Source organism: Triplophysa rosa, linkage group LG5 (genome assembly GCF_024868665.1).
Source record: "Triplophysa rosa linkage group LG5, Trosa_1v2, whole genome shotgun sequence".
NCBI lineage: Eukaryota > Metazoa > Chordata > Actinopteri > Cypriniformes > Nemacheilidae > Triplophysa > Triplophysa rosa.
Genome location: NC_079894.1, coordinates 604,610 through 623,896, shown reverse-complemented (window position 1 = coordinate 623,896; position 19,287 = coordinate 604,610). Strand labels below are relative to the sequence as shown.

The 19,287-nt window shown below is 40.3% G+C and overlaps 2 protein-coding genes across 2 annotated transcripts in view; both read left to right on the top strand.

Annotated features, from left to right (window-relative positions):
- Positions 1 to 19,287, top strand: part of LOC130554158 (NACHT, LRR and PYD domains-containing protein 3-like) — an 81,944-nt gene that overhangs the window by 2,278 nt on the left and 60,379 nt on the right. The gene's annotated exons all lie outside the window — the stretch shown is intronic.
- Positions 1 to 19,287, top strand: part of insra (insulin receptor a) — a 49,830-nt gene that overhangs the window by 23,740 nt on the left and 6,803 nt on the right. Inside the window, exons 3-10 of the mRNA XM_057333596.1 lie at positions 12,262 to 12,583; positions 15,322 to 15,461; positions 16,563 to 16,707; positions 16,820 to 17,034; positions 17,127 to 17,253; positions 17,708 to 17,958; positions 18,760 to 18,927; positions 19,006 to 19,204. Coding sequence (XP_057189579.1) covers positions 12,262 to 12,583; positions 15,322 to 15,461; positions 16,563 to 16,707; positions 16,820 to 17,034; positions 17,127 to 17,253; positions 17,708 to 17,958; positions 18,760 to 18,927; positions 19,006 to 19,204 — 1,567 coding nt within the window. The remainder of the gene's footprint in view (positions 1 to 12,261; positions 12,584 to 15,321; positions 15,462 to 16,562; positions 16,708 to 16,819; positions 17,035 to 17,126; positions 17,254 to 17,707; positions 17,959 to 18,759; positions 18,928 to 19,005; positions 19,205 to 19,287) is intronic.

Below are 19,287 nucleotides of genomic sequence, written 5' to 3'. Positions count from 1 at the left end.
ATGGGCAACTTATAACACACCAAAGACACAGAAAAACACGTATTCGCGCCATATGACCCCTTTACTAAAATGTCCATCAAATATATTATAACCTCTTAAACTAGCCTTACTTGGCTCCAGAGTTTAGCAGTCTGTACCAATCTTTCTCTCAATGGTTCAAATCACTAATAAATGACACTGGTGCGCATCTGAAGGGAGATGATGCTATTGTTTCAGTAGCCTTAGGGGTGTGTTGTCCAGACTGATTTTGGGGTGTGGTACACTTAGTGGATGTTACATTCCTCTCTGATGTTTAAAAAATGAGAGACAGATGCCCCGCGTGCAGACATTAGGTTTTCCATTTTAAATTTTATCATCATTTTTCTGCCTATTCAAATTCTAAGAAAGCAAATAAATGATTTGTCATTCATCAGGAAATCAGTACGGTTAATGCAGTGCTGTTTGTCATCCTGAAGTCGTGTCGTACCTTAATTCGATTTCCTGTCTGTCAGCGCAAGCGAGCGAGAGCGATCGTGATGTTGGAGTGTTGTTCATCCATTACAGGTAGCCGACTGCTAAATGAAACTGTTCACAGCGTATGCATTTACTCTCACCCCTTTACTGCTGCTAATGCTGCTAACCACCGTTACACTAGTCGTGACGTGCCACACCGCTGTCACCGATCTGAAACCACATTTAACCTAAAACACTGACTTAAAGGGATAGTTCACCCAAAAATGACAATTCTGTCATGATTTACTCACTCCCTAGTTGTTCCAAATCTGTACAAATGTCTTTCTTTGTTGGGACAGAGAAAGATGTTTGGACGAATGCTTGTAACCAAACAGTTCGTGGACCCCATTGACTGCCATAGTAGGAAAAATGATAATGGTGGTCAATGGTGCCCCAGAACTGTTTGCTGTCCTACATTCTTCAAAATTAGGGATGCACGATAAATTATCGGCCATATCGGTATCGGCCAATAAATAGCCATTTTTAATGTTATCGGTATCAGCCGATAATAAAATTTAGGCCGATATATTATAGCCGATAAATCATAAATGATTTCCTCTGGTTAAACTACTTCAGTTGCATGCTGCTCACAGTTAAATACATACGGTACTGTATACTGATAGTATATCTTTCTGTCGTGATCGTTCACTTACTGCTATTAGCAAAACATTGTTGATGTAGGTACAGTATGTAGATACAGTATTTATGAATGTGTAAATTATAGGATCAAAAGCATATTGTTTGAATCAGACTGTTGTCTGAATGCTTTCTGTCTTGAGACCTGTGTGGCTATTAAGAACATTGATCTGGGTTGCTCTGGAAGAACATCTATCATTTGTTTATTAAATAAAAAATATTCCAGAAAAGTTTGAAGGTTAAAGAATCTTCAACTAGTGTTAAGTAGGCTTGGTACTTGATTTTCAGGGGAAAAAGAGAACTAATGGTTACCTTGTTTTCTACAGTCAATGTTTTAAATAACATTTCCTTTTGTTTCAGTCTTTGGGAATTTTATATTAATATTTAGATACTGTATATCGGCCAACATATCGGTTATCGGCTTCCGATGTTAAAGAATTATCGGTTATCGTTATCGGCCAAAATGTACATATTGGTGCATCCCTATTTATAATATCTTCTTTTGTGTTCAACAGAACAAAAAAAATAAAGTAATTTTTCCTACTGTGGTAGTCAATGGGGTGCAAGAACTTTTGGGTTTTAAGCATTCTTCCAAATATCTTATTTATACAGATTTATAACAACTTGAAGGTGAGTAAATGATGACCGAATGTTTTATTTTTGCTGAACTATCCCTTTAATGACTGTCCGTTGAGCATCTTATTAATCTGTCTTGTTTCGTACCATCCTGTCATATCAGGAGCTCACGTCTCTGATGTGGATGTAGATGTAGAGCTTTAATAATAATAAACCTTTCTAAACACATAATCACATAACATTACTTTTAATGGCGTGTCTGGTTGTGACTTATACATTTATAGATAAATTACTAGTAAAAAGGGTCTTTATTCATCATTTACTCATACATGAATGCTTCACTAGAAAATGTGAGAGAGAATTGTGAACAGTCCATAAATATAAAAAATATAAGGAACAGTTTTCAGAAATCGCAAAGTATGTGAATGGATAAGTTTATTTCATTTTAAACGTTGAATTAACATGTCAACATTGTCAGTCTTGGTGAGCATTTATCAGTGCTGTTGAGCGTGCAACACATCAGGTAGGAAGAACATCGACTGGCTAGCTGAGAAAAGCTCCCCGGGTTGTTTGATCTATACAGCATACAGTTGACTATTAGTCAGGGATGGATTTCTCTTAAAGAGACTGATGTTCCCCATCAAGTCAATGAGCGTGCTTCTCTTTATGATCCTGTTTGTATTTTATACTACGCTCTAAATATACTACGCCTAAAACAATAACTTGAGCCCTTTTTTGAATTTTACGTCTGTGTTCAATACGATACAACCGGAGCTTCTATTGACAAAAATGATTAAAATGGAAATTAATACCTACCTGTTCTCGCACAGCACCCGATGCGTTCTCAGGTACCGAAATTTGGCACCGATTGATTTAATGTGAATCGATACTCTGTAGTACCGACGTAATTCAGGCGGTGCCCTTAAAAGTACCGAGTCCGGTACCCAACCCTATTTGGTGCAAGCAAACAGATCCTTTTGTTTTCGGTGATATAAAGTGTCAATATGGAATATGTGCATGGTTGGTTGTCTTTCTGTTCAAACTAAAACTAGACTGGTCAGATTAGGGCTGTCACGATTATGAAATTTGATTGATGATTAATTGTCTAATAAATCATTGCGATTATGACGATTAATTGTCTGTTTTTGAGCTTTGACATTTAATTCTCATACATTTTTGATTCAGCGATTTGAAACGACCATATTGTTCTGAATACAAGACTATGTTTTTTTCTTGGAAATACATCGGAAAAAATTGGGTCATCATATATTTAAGGTTTAGGCTTTTACCTGTCAATAATACAACCACCAAATACTTGTAAATTGATCAGGAGTGAATTGAAGCCACCATTAAAATGCTATCGTCATAGAAAAGCTTCTAGTCTGTTTTTTTCTCACTTGCAAGACTACAATAAAATTTTACTTGTGTGTTAATGAAATTTTGGTAGACTGGTTTTCACACTGAGATTTGCTTAAATAATATTAAATTGTACTGCAGGTAATTTGTATATGTTTTAGTTTTTTTTTAAGTGATTGTGTTGTGGTGGTACATTTTACAAGTATTACCATGCTTTAGTAACAATATATACACTAAATTATGCAATATGCAGATGCACTACAGCTCCCCCTAGTGTCTTCTATAGAGATGTGCAATAATTGCGATGATCTGAAACAATCGCGATGAGGTCAAACAATCGCGATGAGACGATTATTTAATAATCGTGACAGCCCTAGGTCAGATTGATATCTGTGGTCTAAAATTGTGGGTCAAATGTTGGAGCCAAGTTTTTTTAAAGGGGTCATATGGCGTGAATACGTGTTTTTCTGTGTCTTTGGTGTGTTATAAGCATGTATTAGACACGTAAAATTGCAAATATTAAAGTGTGGGAACAAAAGATGCATCCAATCACTACGCACTGGTTAACTGGCCAATCATGGCACACCTCGCTTTTTAGAGCCATGAGCTTTGTAAAATATCTGCACCTTTCAGAGAGGCGGAGCAAAGAGGAGATACAAACATGCACGGTGTGTGGAAAATACAGCGTTTTTAAACCTTAAATCAGGTATATACATTGTATTACATCTGAAACAAACGATAATATTCGTTTCAGCCGTGTCATATCACCCCTTTAAGCCGTATGAGAAAAAAATGTTGTCACTGATGGATAAAATCATGGCTGATCCTTCCCATATTCTGTCCGAGGAATACCAACTTCTGTCTTCAAATAGAAGATTGAGAGTACCATACGCTAGGCTGAATAGGCTATGTAAATCCCTTGTGTATCAGTCGATAAAATTAATAAATCAGAGTTGGGATCAAAGTAGATCTTGGGGTTCGAAGTGAATGGCAAATGTATGGGGGTCTATGGGTATTGTCGATGTTATTGTGTTATGGATGTGTTTGAATGTATCGACATGAATTATTGTAAGACAGTAAGCGCTGCGGGACGTGAGACAGATTTTGGAAGAAATTCCAACAATAAAGTGAAATTGAAACATGACCTCATCGTAGTGCATGTTCATAAACACACTTCATTCGGTTACATTAACTCGCATTTAATTTACGGTTTGCTTGATCGTCCAACAACTATTCCTCTTCATTGTGTTTTCATTATGCACTTAAATATGTCTCTTCAGCGGACAGGTGAGGAAATATTACAGCCGAAGAAGTACAGAACATCCCGTTATGCTACGATCCAACGCCTTACTCTGGAATTACGGGTTGTTTGGACAGGAGGTGTTCATCAGTCTCAGGTTGCTATGTCGGAGAAGCCCATAAGAAAGGAATTAGTCTTGTTGACACATGTGAGGTGTACTCCAGGTCTGTGTGTCTTTACTGTACGTGTGCGTGTGCATGCTGGGTATCCTGCTGTTATTCACCCAACAAGATTAAGCCCCTGGCATTCCTTTTACAATATAGCAGCCCTGCGTTTGATCTCGCCTCATTTGCACGAATCACACACGTGCCACGTCAGGGTAATAGTGACCATAAACCTCCTCTGTGTTTAGAGATACCATGTGAAGAGAGAGCTTGATATATGTATCGCCAGGCCCATTAATCACACGTTAATGAGATTATCCGCATGGGCTGAGATCTGCGCCTGCTTGACCCATTACCACGAGCTGTATTTTTCCCTTAAGTCAGTATAAACCAAACAGTTTCGACATTTAAATCATTTTTGTGCAAATAGAATTTGTTTTGCATGTAATATTACATAAATTATAATGATATTATTTTAGAATAATTATGTTACGTTACATTTTTAAGTATTGAAGTTCATTAAATAACTAATGACATTGCATCAGACAATTAAAGGTTGACTGCATCATGTACATATTGATAACACTTGGAAGACTTCTAAAGGACAGTATACAGAAAGCTTGAAAGTGACAGTTTACCCCCTAAATGAAAATTCTGTCATAATTTCCTCACCCTCTGGTCATTTCAAACCTTCTGCAAAACACAACAGAAGATATTTTGAAGAAAGTTGGTAACGGCACTGGCACCCATTCACTTCTATTGTATGGACGCAAAACCAATGCAAGTGAATGGGGTCCGTTTTTCCAAATCTCTTCTTTTGTGTTCTAGTGTCCTAGAACTGAATATTATTGTCTAAGACGAACATCTATCTCTCGGTCTTTGACCCAGTTCACCGACGAATAGTGTCGAGCTTGTGTGTTTTTCCGTTAGCGGTTAAGGGATCTGTTTGTCTTGCCTTCATTTGTTCGGGGGCTTTGTTTTCTTCTCTTTTGGCTCTTGACTTCTAGTTTGCAAACGTTTCTTAACCAAATCTGTTGTTTCGGCATAATGACAGAACAAGGTGTGAAAAAAACAGTTCCCGTTCTGCTGTTGTTTTTGCGGTATACTCCAGGCAAATATCTATGGTGTGTACTGTAAGCTAGCTCCGTTGTCAACGGCCAGGTGTTTGCGATGGCAATAAGGAGAGTGTTTGTCGCTGACGTGGCTGTCATAAAGACAATATCTGAACCGTCTTACGTTACGTGATCCGTGTCCAACAAGAAGACGTTGCACTTGCTGTGGGTTAGATGGTCTCAGAATGAAATTCATGCTTCCTTTCACACACATTAATCTGGTGTTTCTGTAACGGGTGATTCTGCTCATGTTGAACTGAATTAAACGTGTTTGCTGATTATTAGTCACTTATGGACTGTTGTTGAAATGAGATCCAGATCCAGCAGACGCTGGTTTACAACATGAATGAAAGCTAATGAGCAATAAGTAACTTGTCCCGGACCTTCACGTGGAGAGATCAAACGATAAAGAAACTAGATATTTACATATAAACTGTATATTGGCCAGGCTGATATTTGGCTATTTCGAGATCATTAAAGTTGGAGTAAATCTTGTATGATAAATATTTGCATGAATTAGCCATCAGACGCTTTAAATATATTAGTGTTGGTCATTTAAAATACCCATATTAGTCAGCCACTTAAATAAAACCGCTCTTCTCTTTGGGAAGCGGTTCGAAGTGGTTTTGTAATGCATTGCTATGCGGTTGCTAGTGTGTTTGTTGCTAGTACGTTGCTACTTGGTTGCTTACTGGGCCAGTTCAAAAGAGCCCACGGCACCCATAAGCCAATGGTATTCCAGTCACTAAATATGTCTCTGGCTCCCTCTTTCAATGCAGTTTATGTTCACAGAGACACAGTGCTGCAAGAAACTGCTTGGAGGGCAGTTAAGGACCTGCAGCTGGTTGCAAGAAACCCCTTAAAGGGACAGTTCACCCAAACATCTGTCATCATTTATTCACCCTCATGTCATTCAAAACATGTATATGACTGTTCCGTGCAACACAAAAGGAGATATTATTAGAAATGTCTTGGTGGTTTTACGTTTATATAATGGAAGTAAATGGAGGCCAATGTTGTGTGGTTACCAACGTTTTTCAAAATGTGCAGAATGGTGAAAAGGTTTTTATTTTTGGGTCAACTATCCCTTAAAATGATGGTTAGGGTAATGGCTGGAATACACTACAAGGCTTTTAAAATCTGAACAGACTAGACATCATGCACTTGCAGACTTTTTGAAAGTTTCAGATAGAAACACACTAACTGATCAAATCTGCAGACAGAAAATCTGAGCAAAAGTCTTGTAGCGTATTTTAGCTTTAAGGGATTAGTGACTCCTAATGACAATATTCTTATTATTGTAATGAAGTCATTACTTAAAGTGTTTCTGATGGTCGATAATCACTCAATTCCAGTCATTGATCAAAATAATAGCATGTTTATATATTCATATGGGCAAGGTTACAGACACCAGAGCATTAAAGGGTTAACACGCGGTGGCTTTGCCTCACAGACGGCGGCGGAGGCCATTGAATGGTCACCTTCCACAGCCAGCAAACACATTGGTTAATGTCGAGGGTGGATCTCTGGTTGGGAGTGTAAAACGAAACGGATTCTGGATCGGGACTCGTCTCGCATGACATGTGCGGAGTCGCTCACAGCCTCGTTCAGCGGGAGAGCGAGAGAAAAGGGGAGGGTGAGATACAGGGGTTTTCGAAGAATAGATGGTGATGCATTTTCATGGAAAGAGATTTCAACATGCTTGTTTTTTTCTTGGCAGTAGAGAACGTTTCTCTTTTTTTTTTTATATTGTGCTTACAACCGAGATGATTTACAGCATTTGGCTTGCCTGTTTTTCACTTGGGCATCTCTGTTGTTATTGAACGCTAGCACACATGAACACACACGCCTTTTCCTTCTTTGGCGACGGGCGGTGAGGTGGCCCTCCCTGGATTGTGTTGTAGAAGGGACAGGGTAATGTTGTTTTGCTCTTGAGGGGCTGACCTGCCGTCACCTGACATCAGAGCGAACAACGACAGTTGTCCTAGCACCAGACCAGCGCCGTATCGTTACGTGGAATAAAACCGCGTCGGACGCCGTTCACAGTACGTTTGAGTTCAAGGTTGTCTGGTGTGAAAAGCAGCTTTGTTTAACACCTTTCAGCATTTCAGAAAAAAAATGCATTGAGCTGCTTGCAATGGAAAAACTGATTTCTTATGAACTGGCATATAAGTTGAGTTTTAGTTCGGATCACTGCCAGCGTTCTCACTTTCCATGACAACTTTTCCTACTTTTCCTTTCAGACTCCAAGTCCTTCTAGTTTTCCGAAGCTCTACATAAATTCATGTCTCTTACATTTTCACATGATCGGGTTTGTCAGAGCTTGTCCTGGTGGTTTGGAAATGATTTACATAAATCGCTGAACACTTGTCAGAGGATTAAAAGTGTTTTCTCCATAAACTGAAGGAAGGTTGAGATCTTGCGATGGTGTTTTCAATGAAGCGGAGGTGGACTTTTTTGTGGGCCAAAATAACTTCAGGATTGTGTTTGTCTGCGTTGGGTAACAGTGAGAGCCAATATTTCATTACGACACTTCTTCCTCAATAGCTTGTTCTTTGTCCTCTGGGCTTTTTATTAGGAGATTTGCTTTTGTCTCGTGTGCACGGCTCTAATACTGTGTGTGTGTGTGTGTTTTGTCTGGACATAGTAGGACTGGTTTTGTGATATATTGCTTTGATATATTACTTCATTTTACTGAACCATTGTTTTATGTGTGCATTGCATTCATATAAAACAAATGACGAGAAAATTAAGAGACCGTTCCAAATTTTCCTTGAATCAGCATTTCTAGATGTATTGTGGTCATTCCAGTCCAGTGTCTGTTGAATTTAAATAAAATCAAACCTCAGGAGTGACATAAAGTCACCCAACAGCAACGTGAAAGACTGACAGCATGACAAGACACGTGAAAACTTGAATAAAAATCCAGGTTTTCACTTAAAATATATATTTTTAAACTTTTCCTTGTAGGGCTGGGCGATATGGCAAAAATGTAAACTTTTTCAACGTTGATCAATAACGATATTTATTTCAATATATAATTTGTTAATGTTGCCAGCTTTGAGAGTATCCCAACAATGACTGAAGCCAAAAGAAAAAAGGTTCATAAATTATATTAAAAAACAGACAAGCAAATGTGACCCTGGACGACAAAACCAGTCTTAAGGGTCAATTTTTCGAAATTGAGATTTTTACATCATCTGAAAGCTGAAGAAATAAGCTTTCTATTGATATATGATTTGTTAGGATAGGACACTATCTGGCGGAACAACAACTATTTACAAAGCTGGAATCTGCGGGTGCAAAAAAATCAAAATATTGAGAAAATCGCCTTTGAAGTTGTTAATCTGAGGCACTGTAGCAGGCTATCCACTCACAAAAATAAAGTTTTTATACATATACAGTAGGAAATTTATAAAGTATCTTCATGGAACATGATCTTTACTTTATATCATAATGATTTTTGGCAAAAAGAAAAATCGTACATTTTTACCCATACCATGTATTTTTGCCAATTACTAACAATGTTCCCGTGCTACTTAAGACTGGTTTTGTTGTCCAGGGTCACAAATGTTAACTAGAATTAAAATAAATCAAGTTATTAATATTACCTAATAGACCAAGACCATAAACGGCATGTACCAGTTCATTCAATCTCGATTGACTCTTCAGGAAGGGGGTATTCATTCAGTACATTCAACCAATAAAAACGTTCTGTTGCTGCTCACACTCGAACGCTATTGGCTCATTCCTCTTTGAAGAGACGAGAGTTTCATTTCACGTTACGCATCAGCTCGCGTTAGCGGATAAGTTGACGTTACATATAACAATTAAGGTTTGTGCTTGCCTTTGCAATGAGTCGCGGGCCAACTCGCTTGAAGTCACGAGGTAAGTTTCACTTTCGTTGATGCTTCCAGACTTGTTTTCCTCTGCGTGTTGAGTGCAATAGTATAAAATGGACTTTGAAGTTTGACGTGCATGGTAAAAACCGCACGCTGACTGGCTGTTGTCGCGTTTATTTCTGCTGTCTGATTGGCTGTAAGAGTAATCCATATCGAGTCAAAATGTCAAGGGCTTATCATCGTTATTGACATCAATTTTATTGCAACTTGATATGATATAGTTTATTGGCCCAGCCCTTAATACATGTACAAATATTATTGTTGTGTTGTGAATATGAACTTGTTTTCTTCGCAGTATTTGAGGTCTGAAAAAATAAAGAGGATCTTTTCCGTTATTTTGACCTGTTTCTCCAGTTTTCATGTTCTGCTAATAAATGCAAATAGAAACAATATTTGAATATGAAATTTGGAAGAAATATTGTTTGTAGTCCACAGAGTTAGACAGAAATGATAATTTCACCTAAACGCACAAATAGTAAATTCAGAAAAACAGAAAATCATTTTGAAATGGTCTCTTAATTTTTTCTGCGGCTGTATGGGTATATACTGTGCATGTGTCCTATGGTGTGATGTAGCGAAAATGTAGAACACAAACTGTTAATCATATATTATTTATTAAGTTATTAATATTCATAATATAAAATAGCACACATCTAGGTTCTGTTAACTAAGTTGTCTAAATAAAGATCTAAAAATAAAGAGAAATCGTGAAATCTTTTAATGACGATTGACAATTGAGTATAGTTAATTTATAGACAAAGTAATTAAAAGTTCTTTCATCTTCAGGAAACTTATTATTAATATTTTAATATTTCTTCTGATGGAAACTGCTATGGTTTTGGCCAATTTTACTGTACAAAAGTGAAGCAGACAGCGATGAAATACGCTATATCTTTCTCACACATTTGGTTCCGTTCACGATGCAATTTTGATATTGCGGTATCGCATTGCAGTGTATAGGTGACGTGTGTCACTGTTTGTATCGTGCCATGATATACTTTGCGGTCGCAAGCCAGTCTCTCTTTGAAGTGGTTTAATCTAGTTTTGTGTTGACTCACTCTTGACCACTTCTACCGCTCCGTCACACAATCCAGCTTTGCAACTTATCTGCGTGTGTTTGTAAGAGGGACGTGTTCAAACACACACACACGCACACGTGAGCGGGTTCATATGTGCATTCACAGCGGCGCATGCTCCAGCTAGCCGTGCATGGTTTATTTTTAACCGAGAATTGCTCGCGGGTCACGTTGTTAGAAAGAGGCCAGTGAAGTCGCATGCAGTGATTCCAGGGGAACTCGTGTTGTTGACACGGTGGCCGTTTGACAGATAAAGGTCACAATATATTCTCTTCATACGGACCTCCGTGACCTCGCTCTCCATATTTATCTGTAGGGGTTTTTCCCTCTGTCTTGCTGTCTCTCACACATGCTTTCTTTGCTTCACCTTTGCTTTTCCGGTGATTTTTACTGACTTCAGTGGGAGAGAAACACTTCTAACAAGACTCTTGTCAAACAGCTGGCAGCAGCGTCCTGCTCGGTTTATATTTTGTGAGTTTATAGGTTTTTGTTTTTGTGAAGGGAGAGAGAGATCACATAAAAGGCAGAGGAATGCGGTTACACCATTTTAAGAGCTGCTTATCGGAGTTAGCCATTTTGTCATTGTTTTAATGTTTAAAAATCTGTCCTGGCTTTTGGAGCAGGTAGGAAAAAACTAGATATTGACAGAAGTCTGATGCATTTAAACACAAGCTTCTCCCGTGGGATTATCCAGGACGTGTGTGAATGGAAAGCATTTGCTACATGACATTTGTGTTACTTTTACATTTATCAGATATTTTGATCCCAAGCAAGTGTGAAATATTACAACACGAGCGATAAACAAAGAAACTCAAAAGTCACTATTTCCTTAGCATCCCAATTGACATTAATGCAATTAAACGAAGAGCAAATGGGCAGATTGTGCAGCCATGTTAAAGGAACCGTTCACCTTCAAAATGAAAATTCTGTCATCGTTTTACACAAAAGAAGATATTTTGAAAAATGTTGCTAACCAAAAACCATTGGTCCCCATTGACCTCTATTGTAAGGACACAAAACCAACGGTTTTCTTTTACCAACGTTTTTCAAGATATCTTCTTTTGTGTTCTGCAGAAGAAAGAAAGTCATACAGGTTTGGTTTAGTAAATGATGACAGAATCTTCCTTTAATTTCACCACCATTATTGTGCATTGTAAATAATATCAATCAAACTGCAGTTGGGTTGTTTTGATCAAGTCAAATAACAAAAAATCAGTTAACATAACCAAAGAAACATGATTTTTTAATCATGTTTTTTTAACCGAGCCATCTGTTTTTGCGAATAAACTTTTTTAATGTATTTACTCTAAGCAAATTTAAGAGATGCATGATACTTGAATGAAACGCAACAAAACTCCATCAAATCTTTTTAGCTATGAAGAAGCAACCTCTGAGCAGGAACATTTTCCTTTGGATTAGCATCTGTGATTTAGTAAAAAAAATTACTAAAGCACTCGAGCAAAAATATAACCTGGTTTATGATTTCTGCTAGTACGTTTCCTTTGTACGTGCCAGTGTGTTTTCTGATGGTTTTTATGAACTGAGGTTCGAGTCAACATCAGTAGGCCATTGATGTGGTCGAGAGGACTCGAACCGTATATCGGCTTGTTCCTTGGGACCGTGTCAGCAATATCCTGCTTAACGTTCATTTTCAAGAGAAGCATTTATGATCTAGTCATCATTTTTTCCCTCCGTCTCTTCCTACAGTGTGTCCGTCGTCATGCAAGCACCGCGCCTGCACCAGAGACAACCAGTGCTGTCACGAACAGTGTTTGGGTGGCTGCTTGGAGCCCAACAACACCAGCAAATGCGTGGCATGCCGCAACTACATGCACAACAATACCTGCGTGGACAGATGCCCACCTGGATACTACACCTTCAAGGGCTGGCGCTGCGTCAACTTCAGCTTCTGCCAGGAGCTCCACAACAAGTGCAAGCAGAGCAAAAGTGACTGCCACGAGTACGTCATCCACAACGGCGCCTGCATCCCAGAGTGCCCTTCAGGATACACCACAGTAAACTCCACTACGTAAGTCACCTGCTATCGTACGCTCTTGCATCAACGCACGTGCACAGATGTCTTGAAGGGTACTTCTCTATGCAAGGGCCTGAAAAGCATTTTTTTTTGCATAAAGCGTAACTTGTTAAGAGAGAGGTGCGCTGGTCACAAGACCATGCTGTGCGTCATGGGTTCACCTTCAAAGGATTTCTGAGAAACACTGTTCATATTTGAAATCGACACTTAAACAAACATACCTGTATCCATACCCAAAAAAAACACACCCCTGCTTTTATTGCTCCGCCCTGAAAATACTGAATGCTTGCACACTGTCATCCTCCAATAAGAGCGTAAACGCCCCCTGTTGCGGATTGTTATGTTGTGTTTTTCCTGCTAAATTCACAGCCAGAACTACGTGCAGACATATGCTGCGTCCCAATTCGCCTACTTATACTATGCACTAAAAGTGTGTACTGTTTTTGTAAGGGAAAAGTATATACATTTTAGTGTGTAGCAAAGCAATATGCATGGCCTGGGACATACTAACAGGAAACAGAAATGGCCGTTGTTGCCTAGACAACATTGTGCCCATCAACTGTCACACACATCAAAACACAGCTCTTCTTTCCATTTAAGTATGTATTCATTCATTATTTCATATGTAATGTTTACTGTATACTTACATTTGTTAATTTAGTGACGCATCAGTTATTTCATTTTATTAATGCATCTGAGCGCCACTAAACTCCGCCTACTTGCGTTGAGTTGTGGGCAATCTTTGGAATACTCTTTTCAACATACCACGAATTGGGACAGACTAATTATGTTTTCAAATATTATTTAGGACGGATGCGAATTGCGACGCAGCGATGTTTTTCAACACACACACAGTAGAGAAAACTAGCAAATATTCACACAATTGTTTGTTTGGGTGTTGACTTAGTTTCATTTACTCTTTATGCTGAAAGTTGTAATTGGTCATTTTATTAACCCAACAAATGATAATAATAAAAAATGTTTACAATTCTTACCTGCCCACGTGACAGTCCTACATTTGCGCTAGTGCGCTTTTTTAGCCAATCGTCTGATATCAGATTTGCAAGCACACTTTTGGTGGTCGGAAACTTTACTTCAATTTACTGAAATGAACTTTAACTTTACTTTTTCTGTATAAAATGAAGGTAGGCTTGGCGTCTCCTTGTGTGCAGGTTTGCCGCTAAATGGAAATAGCTGGGAAAACATGATTTCTCTGTAGATGGTTTAGTGTGATCTGGGCGCTCCTGACCACAAACAACTGGTTGTACACTCAAAAGATCACTTGAACTTGTGAGAAGCGCATCTACTGGATGTGTGTGCGAGTCGCGCTGACCCATTGTGAGGTTTGGCAGTGCAGTTTGTGCCTCTATTTAAAGAAGGTCAGAGCAGGAAGAGCTGGACTTTCACAGAGCGTCTCCATTTTATAGATGTTTACAGAACACAGTTTTGCATTGTTTGTTTGTGTAGAAATATACGACCCAAATAGCTATTTCTAAACGTGCATGCATAGCTGTATGCGGATGGTCAGTTGGCCACAAAAGTGTTGGGTTTCTCTGATTTGATCAACATAATGTCCAGCAAAACCCTTCGAAGAAAAAGCAGAGCATACAATCGCAATGAGATACAATTGCATGCATGTATACGTTTGTTGTTCACATAAAGAGCTTTTACACAGGAGCCACGACATCACGGAAGACGCTGCTCATGAAGCGGTTTCACACAACCTCGAAATGAAATCAAAATTGTTTCGTTCTCTTGCGTTTTCCTTTTATGACCCCTGGGTTGGGCACAGTAGGAGTGCGCTCTACAGACACAAATCATAGTGTGGACAGACACAACGCAGCGATCATGTCTCTCGCCCGAGGTTACGCTCTCTGTACGTTAGCCAGGCTCCAGTGAGATATCAGGAGTTTCGACACTCCTGTCCTCTCTGTGTCCTCTGCTGCTGGTCTCTATCTGTCAGCCATGTAGACAGGGAGTGCCGTCTGGCCATTGACAGATAAACGACTCTTGAGTTGCATCCTTGCCGTAGGGAGACACAGCCGTCTGGGCTCTCTCATGTGTCTGCAATACGAATTTCACCCACGCACCAGCTTTCCTTCAGATTAGCTGGATAAAGCGCAGCACATTCCGTCCTATTCGGCAGGTGTCAAACTTAAGAACGGGTTGTAAATCACAGCGACTTGCCAATACGGGAATTTTCCACGTTCTTGGCATAACAACAGATTTGGTATTATGGAAGGTCTCTATTTTGACGTTCTATTTTGATATTATGGCTTTGCTGTGAAAACCGCACCTGTAGGTCGCTCATAGGTCCGCAATTACTGCAGTTGTCGCACAAATATGCATGATGTAGCTTCACAGGACTGGCAGGGCGGAAAGAACAGAACACAAATAGTTCCCTCGGTCAAGCCCGACGCAGCCACAAAAACAATCGGAGATTAAGTTGTGTCTCTGACCCGTCTGAGAAAACGTCTCATTCGTCTTTGATTGCATCCTCGGTCTGCCCCGCGAGGTCACTGCTGCAAAACAGCGGCGGCGGATTGCGCAACAGGATCCGCGTCCTTGTCAGGAACAATTCATAATTGTCTTCATTCCACAAATCTGCCCACACGTCAACGAAAATAGAAACGCTCCATATATATATAAATTTCCGTGTTCTGTCGGCAGCGTGAATGAATGAATGAATGACTTTCGCTCATGTACATGTGACCTTGTGTCCTGTGCCACAGGTTGAACTGCACGCCCTGCGCTGGCCTCTGTCCTAAAGTGTGTATGGGGCAGAAGACGGTGGACTCGGTCACAGCCGCTCAGGCTCTGAGAGGATGCACCGTTCTCAATGGCAGTTTGATCATCAACATCCGCGGAGGGAGTAAGAACAAAGTGTTTTTAACATTGGTTGGATTTCATTCATGATTGTGATTGGTTGACGGATGTACCAAGGTGGGGTGGCTGACAGCATCACAGTTTAATATCAGCAGCTTGGGTGGTTTGTAACAAAGCACATGAACAGTTATACTGTACATACATAGTGTAATAGGGACGCGCAGAGATGATGTATTTTTGTATGCAAACCCCGGAAGCGAGTTAGCATTTTAGGACTTCCGGTTCCATCGCTCCAAAGTCTTTTTTGAATGGGTTTTTGGTAAATCGCCCAAAATAAGGTATGTGGTAAACAAAACCTCTAAATATTTTCACGTTTTATTCTATGACATAAAACACACGATTATAACCCGCTTGTGATTTTTTAAAGCCTTTTTGTGTCTTAAAAAAACGGCGGTTGCTAACAAGTTGCTAAAAGTGACTACTTCCTTTGGCGGGGACGATAGATGTCATCGCGCATATAAAGCTCACAAATAATGCAACAAATCTCTTAAAACGTAGATGTGGATTCATTCACAGAGTAATTACTTACCAGGGAACAGATTTTTAATAAAGTTTGAAAGAGTTGTCGGAGGCTTGGTGGTGACGTTGATATAGAGCGACCGTAGCGTAGTCTGTTTAAAGCATCGTGTTAGCTTTTTACTTCCGATTGTATTTCGGCTTCAAAAGTAACAAATGTTGTGTTCATTTGTAGAGATTATCTTGATAGACAAAACGTGTAAACATCATAAACCTTTGTTCATCGCAGAGCTTCTTTTTTGCGGTCTTCCAAAAGTCTATAGGAAAAATGCATAGGCTTTCTGTCGAGGGCGCTAACTTCTGGGTTGGCCTAAAAAAACACGTCATCTCTGCGGTTCCCTATTGACCGGACACTAGATTACTAAAAAAATAAATAAATGAAAATAACATTGTGACCCTGTTATCGGATAAGGTGGGCTGTCATTTTATTTAACAGCCATTCATCAATTGTTTTTGCTAAATTGATAACACAATCTGCAGGAATTTAATAAATGTAATATCACACATGAATTTAAGGAAGTGCAGGTTTTTACACAAGACTAAAGTTTCTCCCAATTCCTCCCTCCATCAGATAACATAGCTGCAGAACTAGAAGCTAATCTGGGTCAACTGGAGGAGATCACGGGTTACCTGACAGTGCGACGTTCCTACGCCCTCGTCTCTCTCTCTTTCCTCCGAAAGCTCAGAGTCATCCGCGGAGAGGCACAGGAATTTGGGTACGTGTCTCATCATACGGGATGAGTTTGGATCTGTTCTGTTGCTATTCAATACAATCATCTACTGTCCGCTTCTCATCTTCACTCGTGTATTGTGTCTTTTTCACAACAGGAAGTATTCCTTCTATGCCTTTGATAACCAGAACCTGCGTCAGCTGTGGGACTGGTCCAAACACAACCTGACCATCCTACAGGGCCGCATATTCTTCCATCACAACTCCAAACTCTGCATGTCGGAGATCCAGACAATGGAGGTGGTGACGGGCACCAAGGACCGGCAGATAAAGAACGACATCGCTTCCAAGACCAATGGAGATCAGGCGTCATGTGAGGACGACTAATGATGTTTGAGATCAAACCTCGCACAATGATTTTTTAGCATGTGTATGAGATATGACGGTCGTTTGGTGTTTCTCCAGGTGAGAGCCAGGTTTTGAAGTTCACTCAGATTCGCACGCTTTCGGACAAGATCATCATTAAATGGGAACCGTTTTGGCCGCCGGATTTTCGAGACCTTCTGGGGTTCATGGTTTTGTACAAGGAGGCGTAAGTTTCATCTCTCTCACACTTCAGTGTGTAGTGTGCTTCACTTTAGTGTAGAACGGCTCGTTTTGTAGAAGTGCCTGGGACTACAGTGAATATGCCAGTTCAGACTTGCTTCTTGATTCAGAATATCTGGATATTCCCAAATCAGTTCAAGTCAAGTTCAATCTACAGTGTTTGTGCCATAATGTTTATTGTTGATTTTCAGTCCCTTGTTTATTACAAAAGATCACGGTTACAGTGAGACACTTCGACTACCTGTCAAAAGTTTAGGATCGCTTGAAAAAATGTTTCGCATGATCTTAAAAATCGATTAGTCTGAAATAGTAAATAGTCTTTATTATATATTAAAATATAACACAATAAAGTACTTTCAGTGCACTTTTCTAATGTCGGTGTATTGTGTACTGGATAAAAACTTTCTGTGTAATGAATCAATGCGTGCCATCTTCTCCAGGCCCTACAAGAACGTGACTGAGTTTGACGGTCAGGACGCGTGCGGCTCTAACAGCTGGGTCATAGCAGACGTGGATCCTCCACCTCGCGCCACGGACGGAAAGGAGCAGCAGGAGCCCGGACACCTCATCCTGCCTCTGAAGCCGTGGACGCAGTACGCCATCATGGTGAAGACCCAGCTCTCTGCTTCTGATGAACACCAGGTCCATGGAGCAAAGAGCGAGATCATCTACGTCCGCACTAATGCTACCAGTAAGTTTAAGGCCCAATCCCAATTCTATTTTATACCCCTGGGATTGGGCCTTAGAATGGTCTTAAAAGTAGGGGTTGGGGATATTTACGTCTAAGAAGAGTCGTCACTTCAGTACGACTCATTAAGAGTGCCGTCCTTTAAACAAAGGGTTGAATGGAAAGGTTGTTTCATTGTTGTCTGTAGCCTAGCTAGATGCTAGGAATAGGATCAGAATCCATCAAATACACATTAGTCATTTCTGAAGACAACCTTCAGTAAGATGATTTCAGTTCCCAGTGCACCATGTGCAGGATCGGCAGCGGAGAGGAAGAAAAGAGGTCACTGGTGCTTTTTAGGCGGTGCGAACTCATCCAGCATTGTGCCGCTGGTCGGGCTGTGATTGAAGTCGGGAGGATGCTGCCAGGTGCCCGTCTGGCTTCCTTCAGAGCTTGTTTTGTCTTTGCTTCCTGATAAAGCACACAAATGACAACATTGTTTCGGCAGCTGGTTGGCTGGGACTGAAAGCAGCGGTTCAGGGTTTGGCAGAGGCTTGGTTTCACACGCCGTGACATCGCCGCCGCCCCCTCTCTTCTTCCTCCTTGGGAGGAAGCTGTCGTTATCCCTCTCCTCTGTCTCATCTGTGACGCGCTCTGACAATGTGGTCTAACCAGAACTGAGTCTGTGCATATTCCTTCAAGAATAATTGAAGGGACGATGGAGACGCGAACCTGTTTTTTGTTTTGGTCTATTTTCTCACATAAATCGTTTTCTTCACGCAATTTGTATTTACTCGTATGTGTGTGTCTTTTCTTTCCAACCAGAACCTTCTGTGCCCCTGGACCCCATATCTTCATCCAACTCCTCATCTCAGATCATTCTCAAGTGGAAGACCCCCAACGATCCGAACGGAAACATCACGCACTACCTGGTCTTCTGTCAGCAGCAACCGGAAGCCAGCGAGCTCTATAAGTTTGACTACTGTCAGAAAGGTACAAACAGGAATGCACATACGCGCTCGTGCTTAGCATTTATTGGCAGAAGAGAAAGCTGTATGTTGTGTTGTTCAGGTATGAAGCTGCCCACCAGAGCCCCCACTCAAGTGGACAACGAAGAAGAGCACAAGTGGAACCAGACGGAAGAGCAGGGCCAGGCCAAGCTGTGCTGCACGTGCCCCAAAACAGAGAAACAGCTGAAGAAAGAGGCGGAGGAGTCCGAATACCGCAAAACCTTTGAGAACTACCTTCATAATGAAGTGTTTGAACTCCGGTAAAGTCCCTCGTATGGTATAACTAATGTAGATGGCTCAGAATGAAACGGATAATATGCTTTTACTCACCTGACGTGACCCA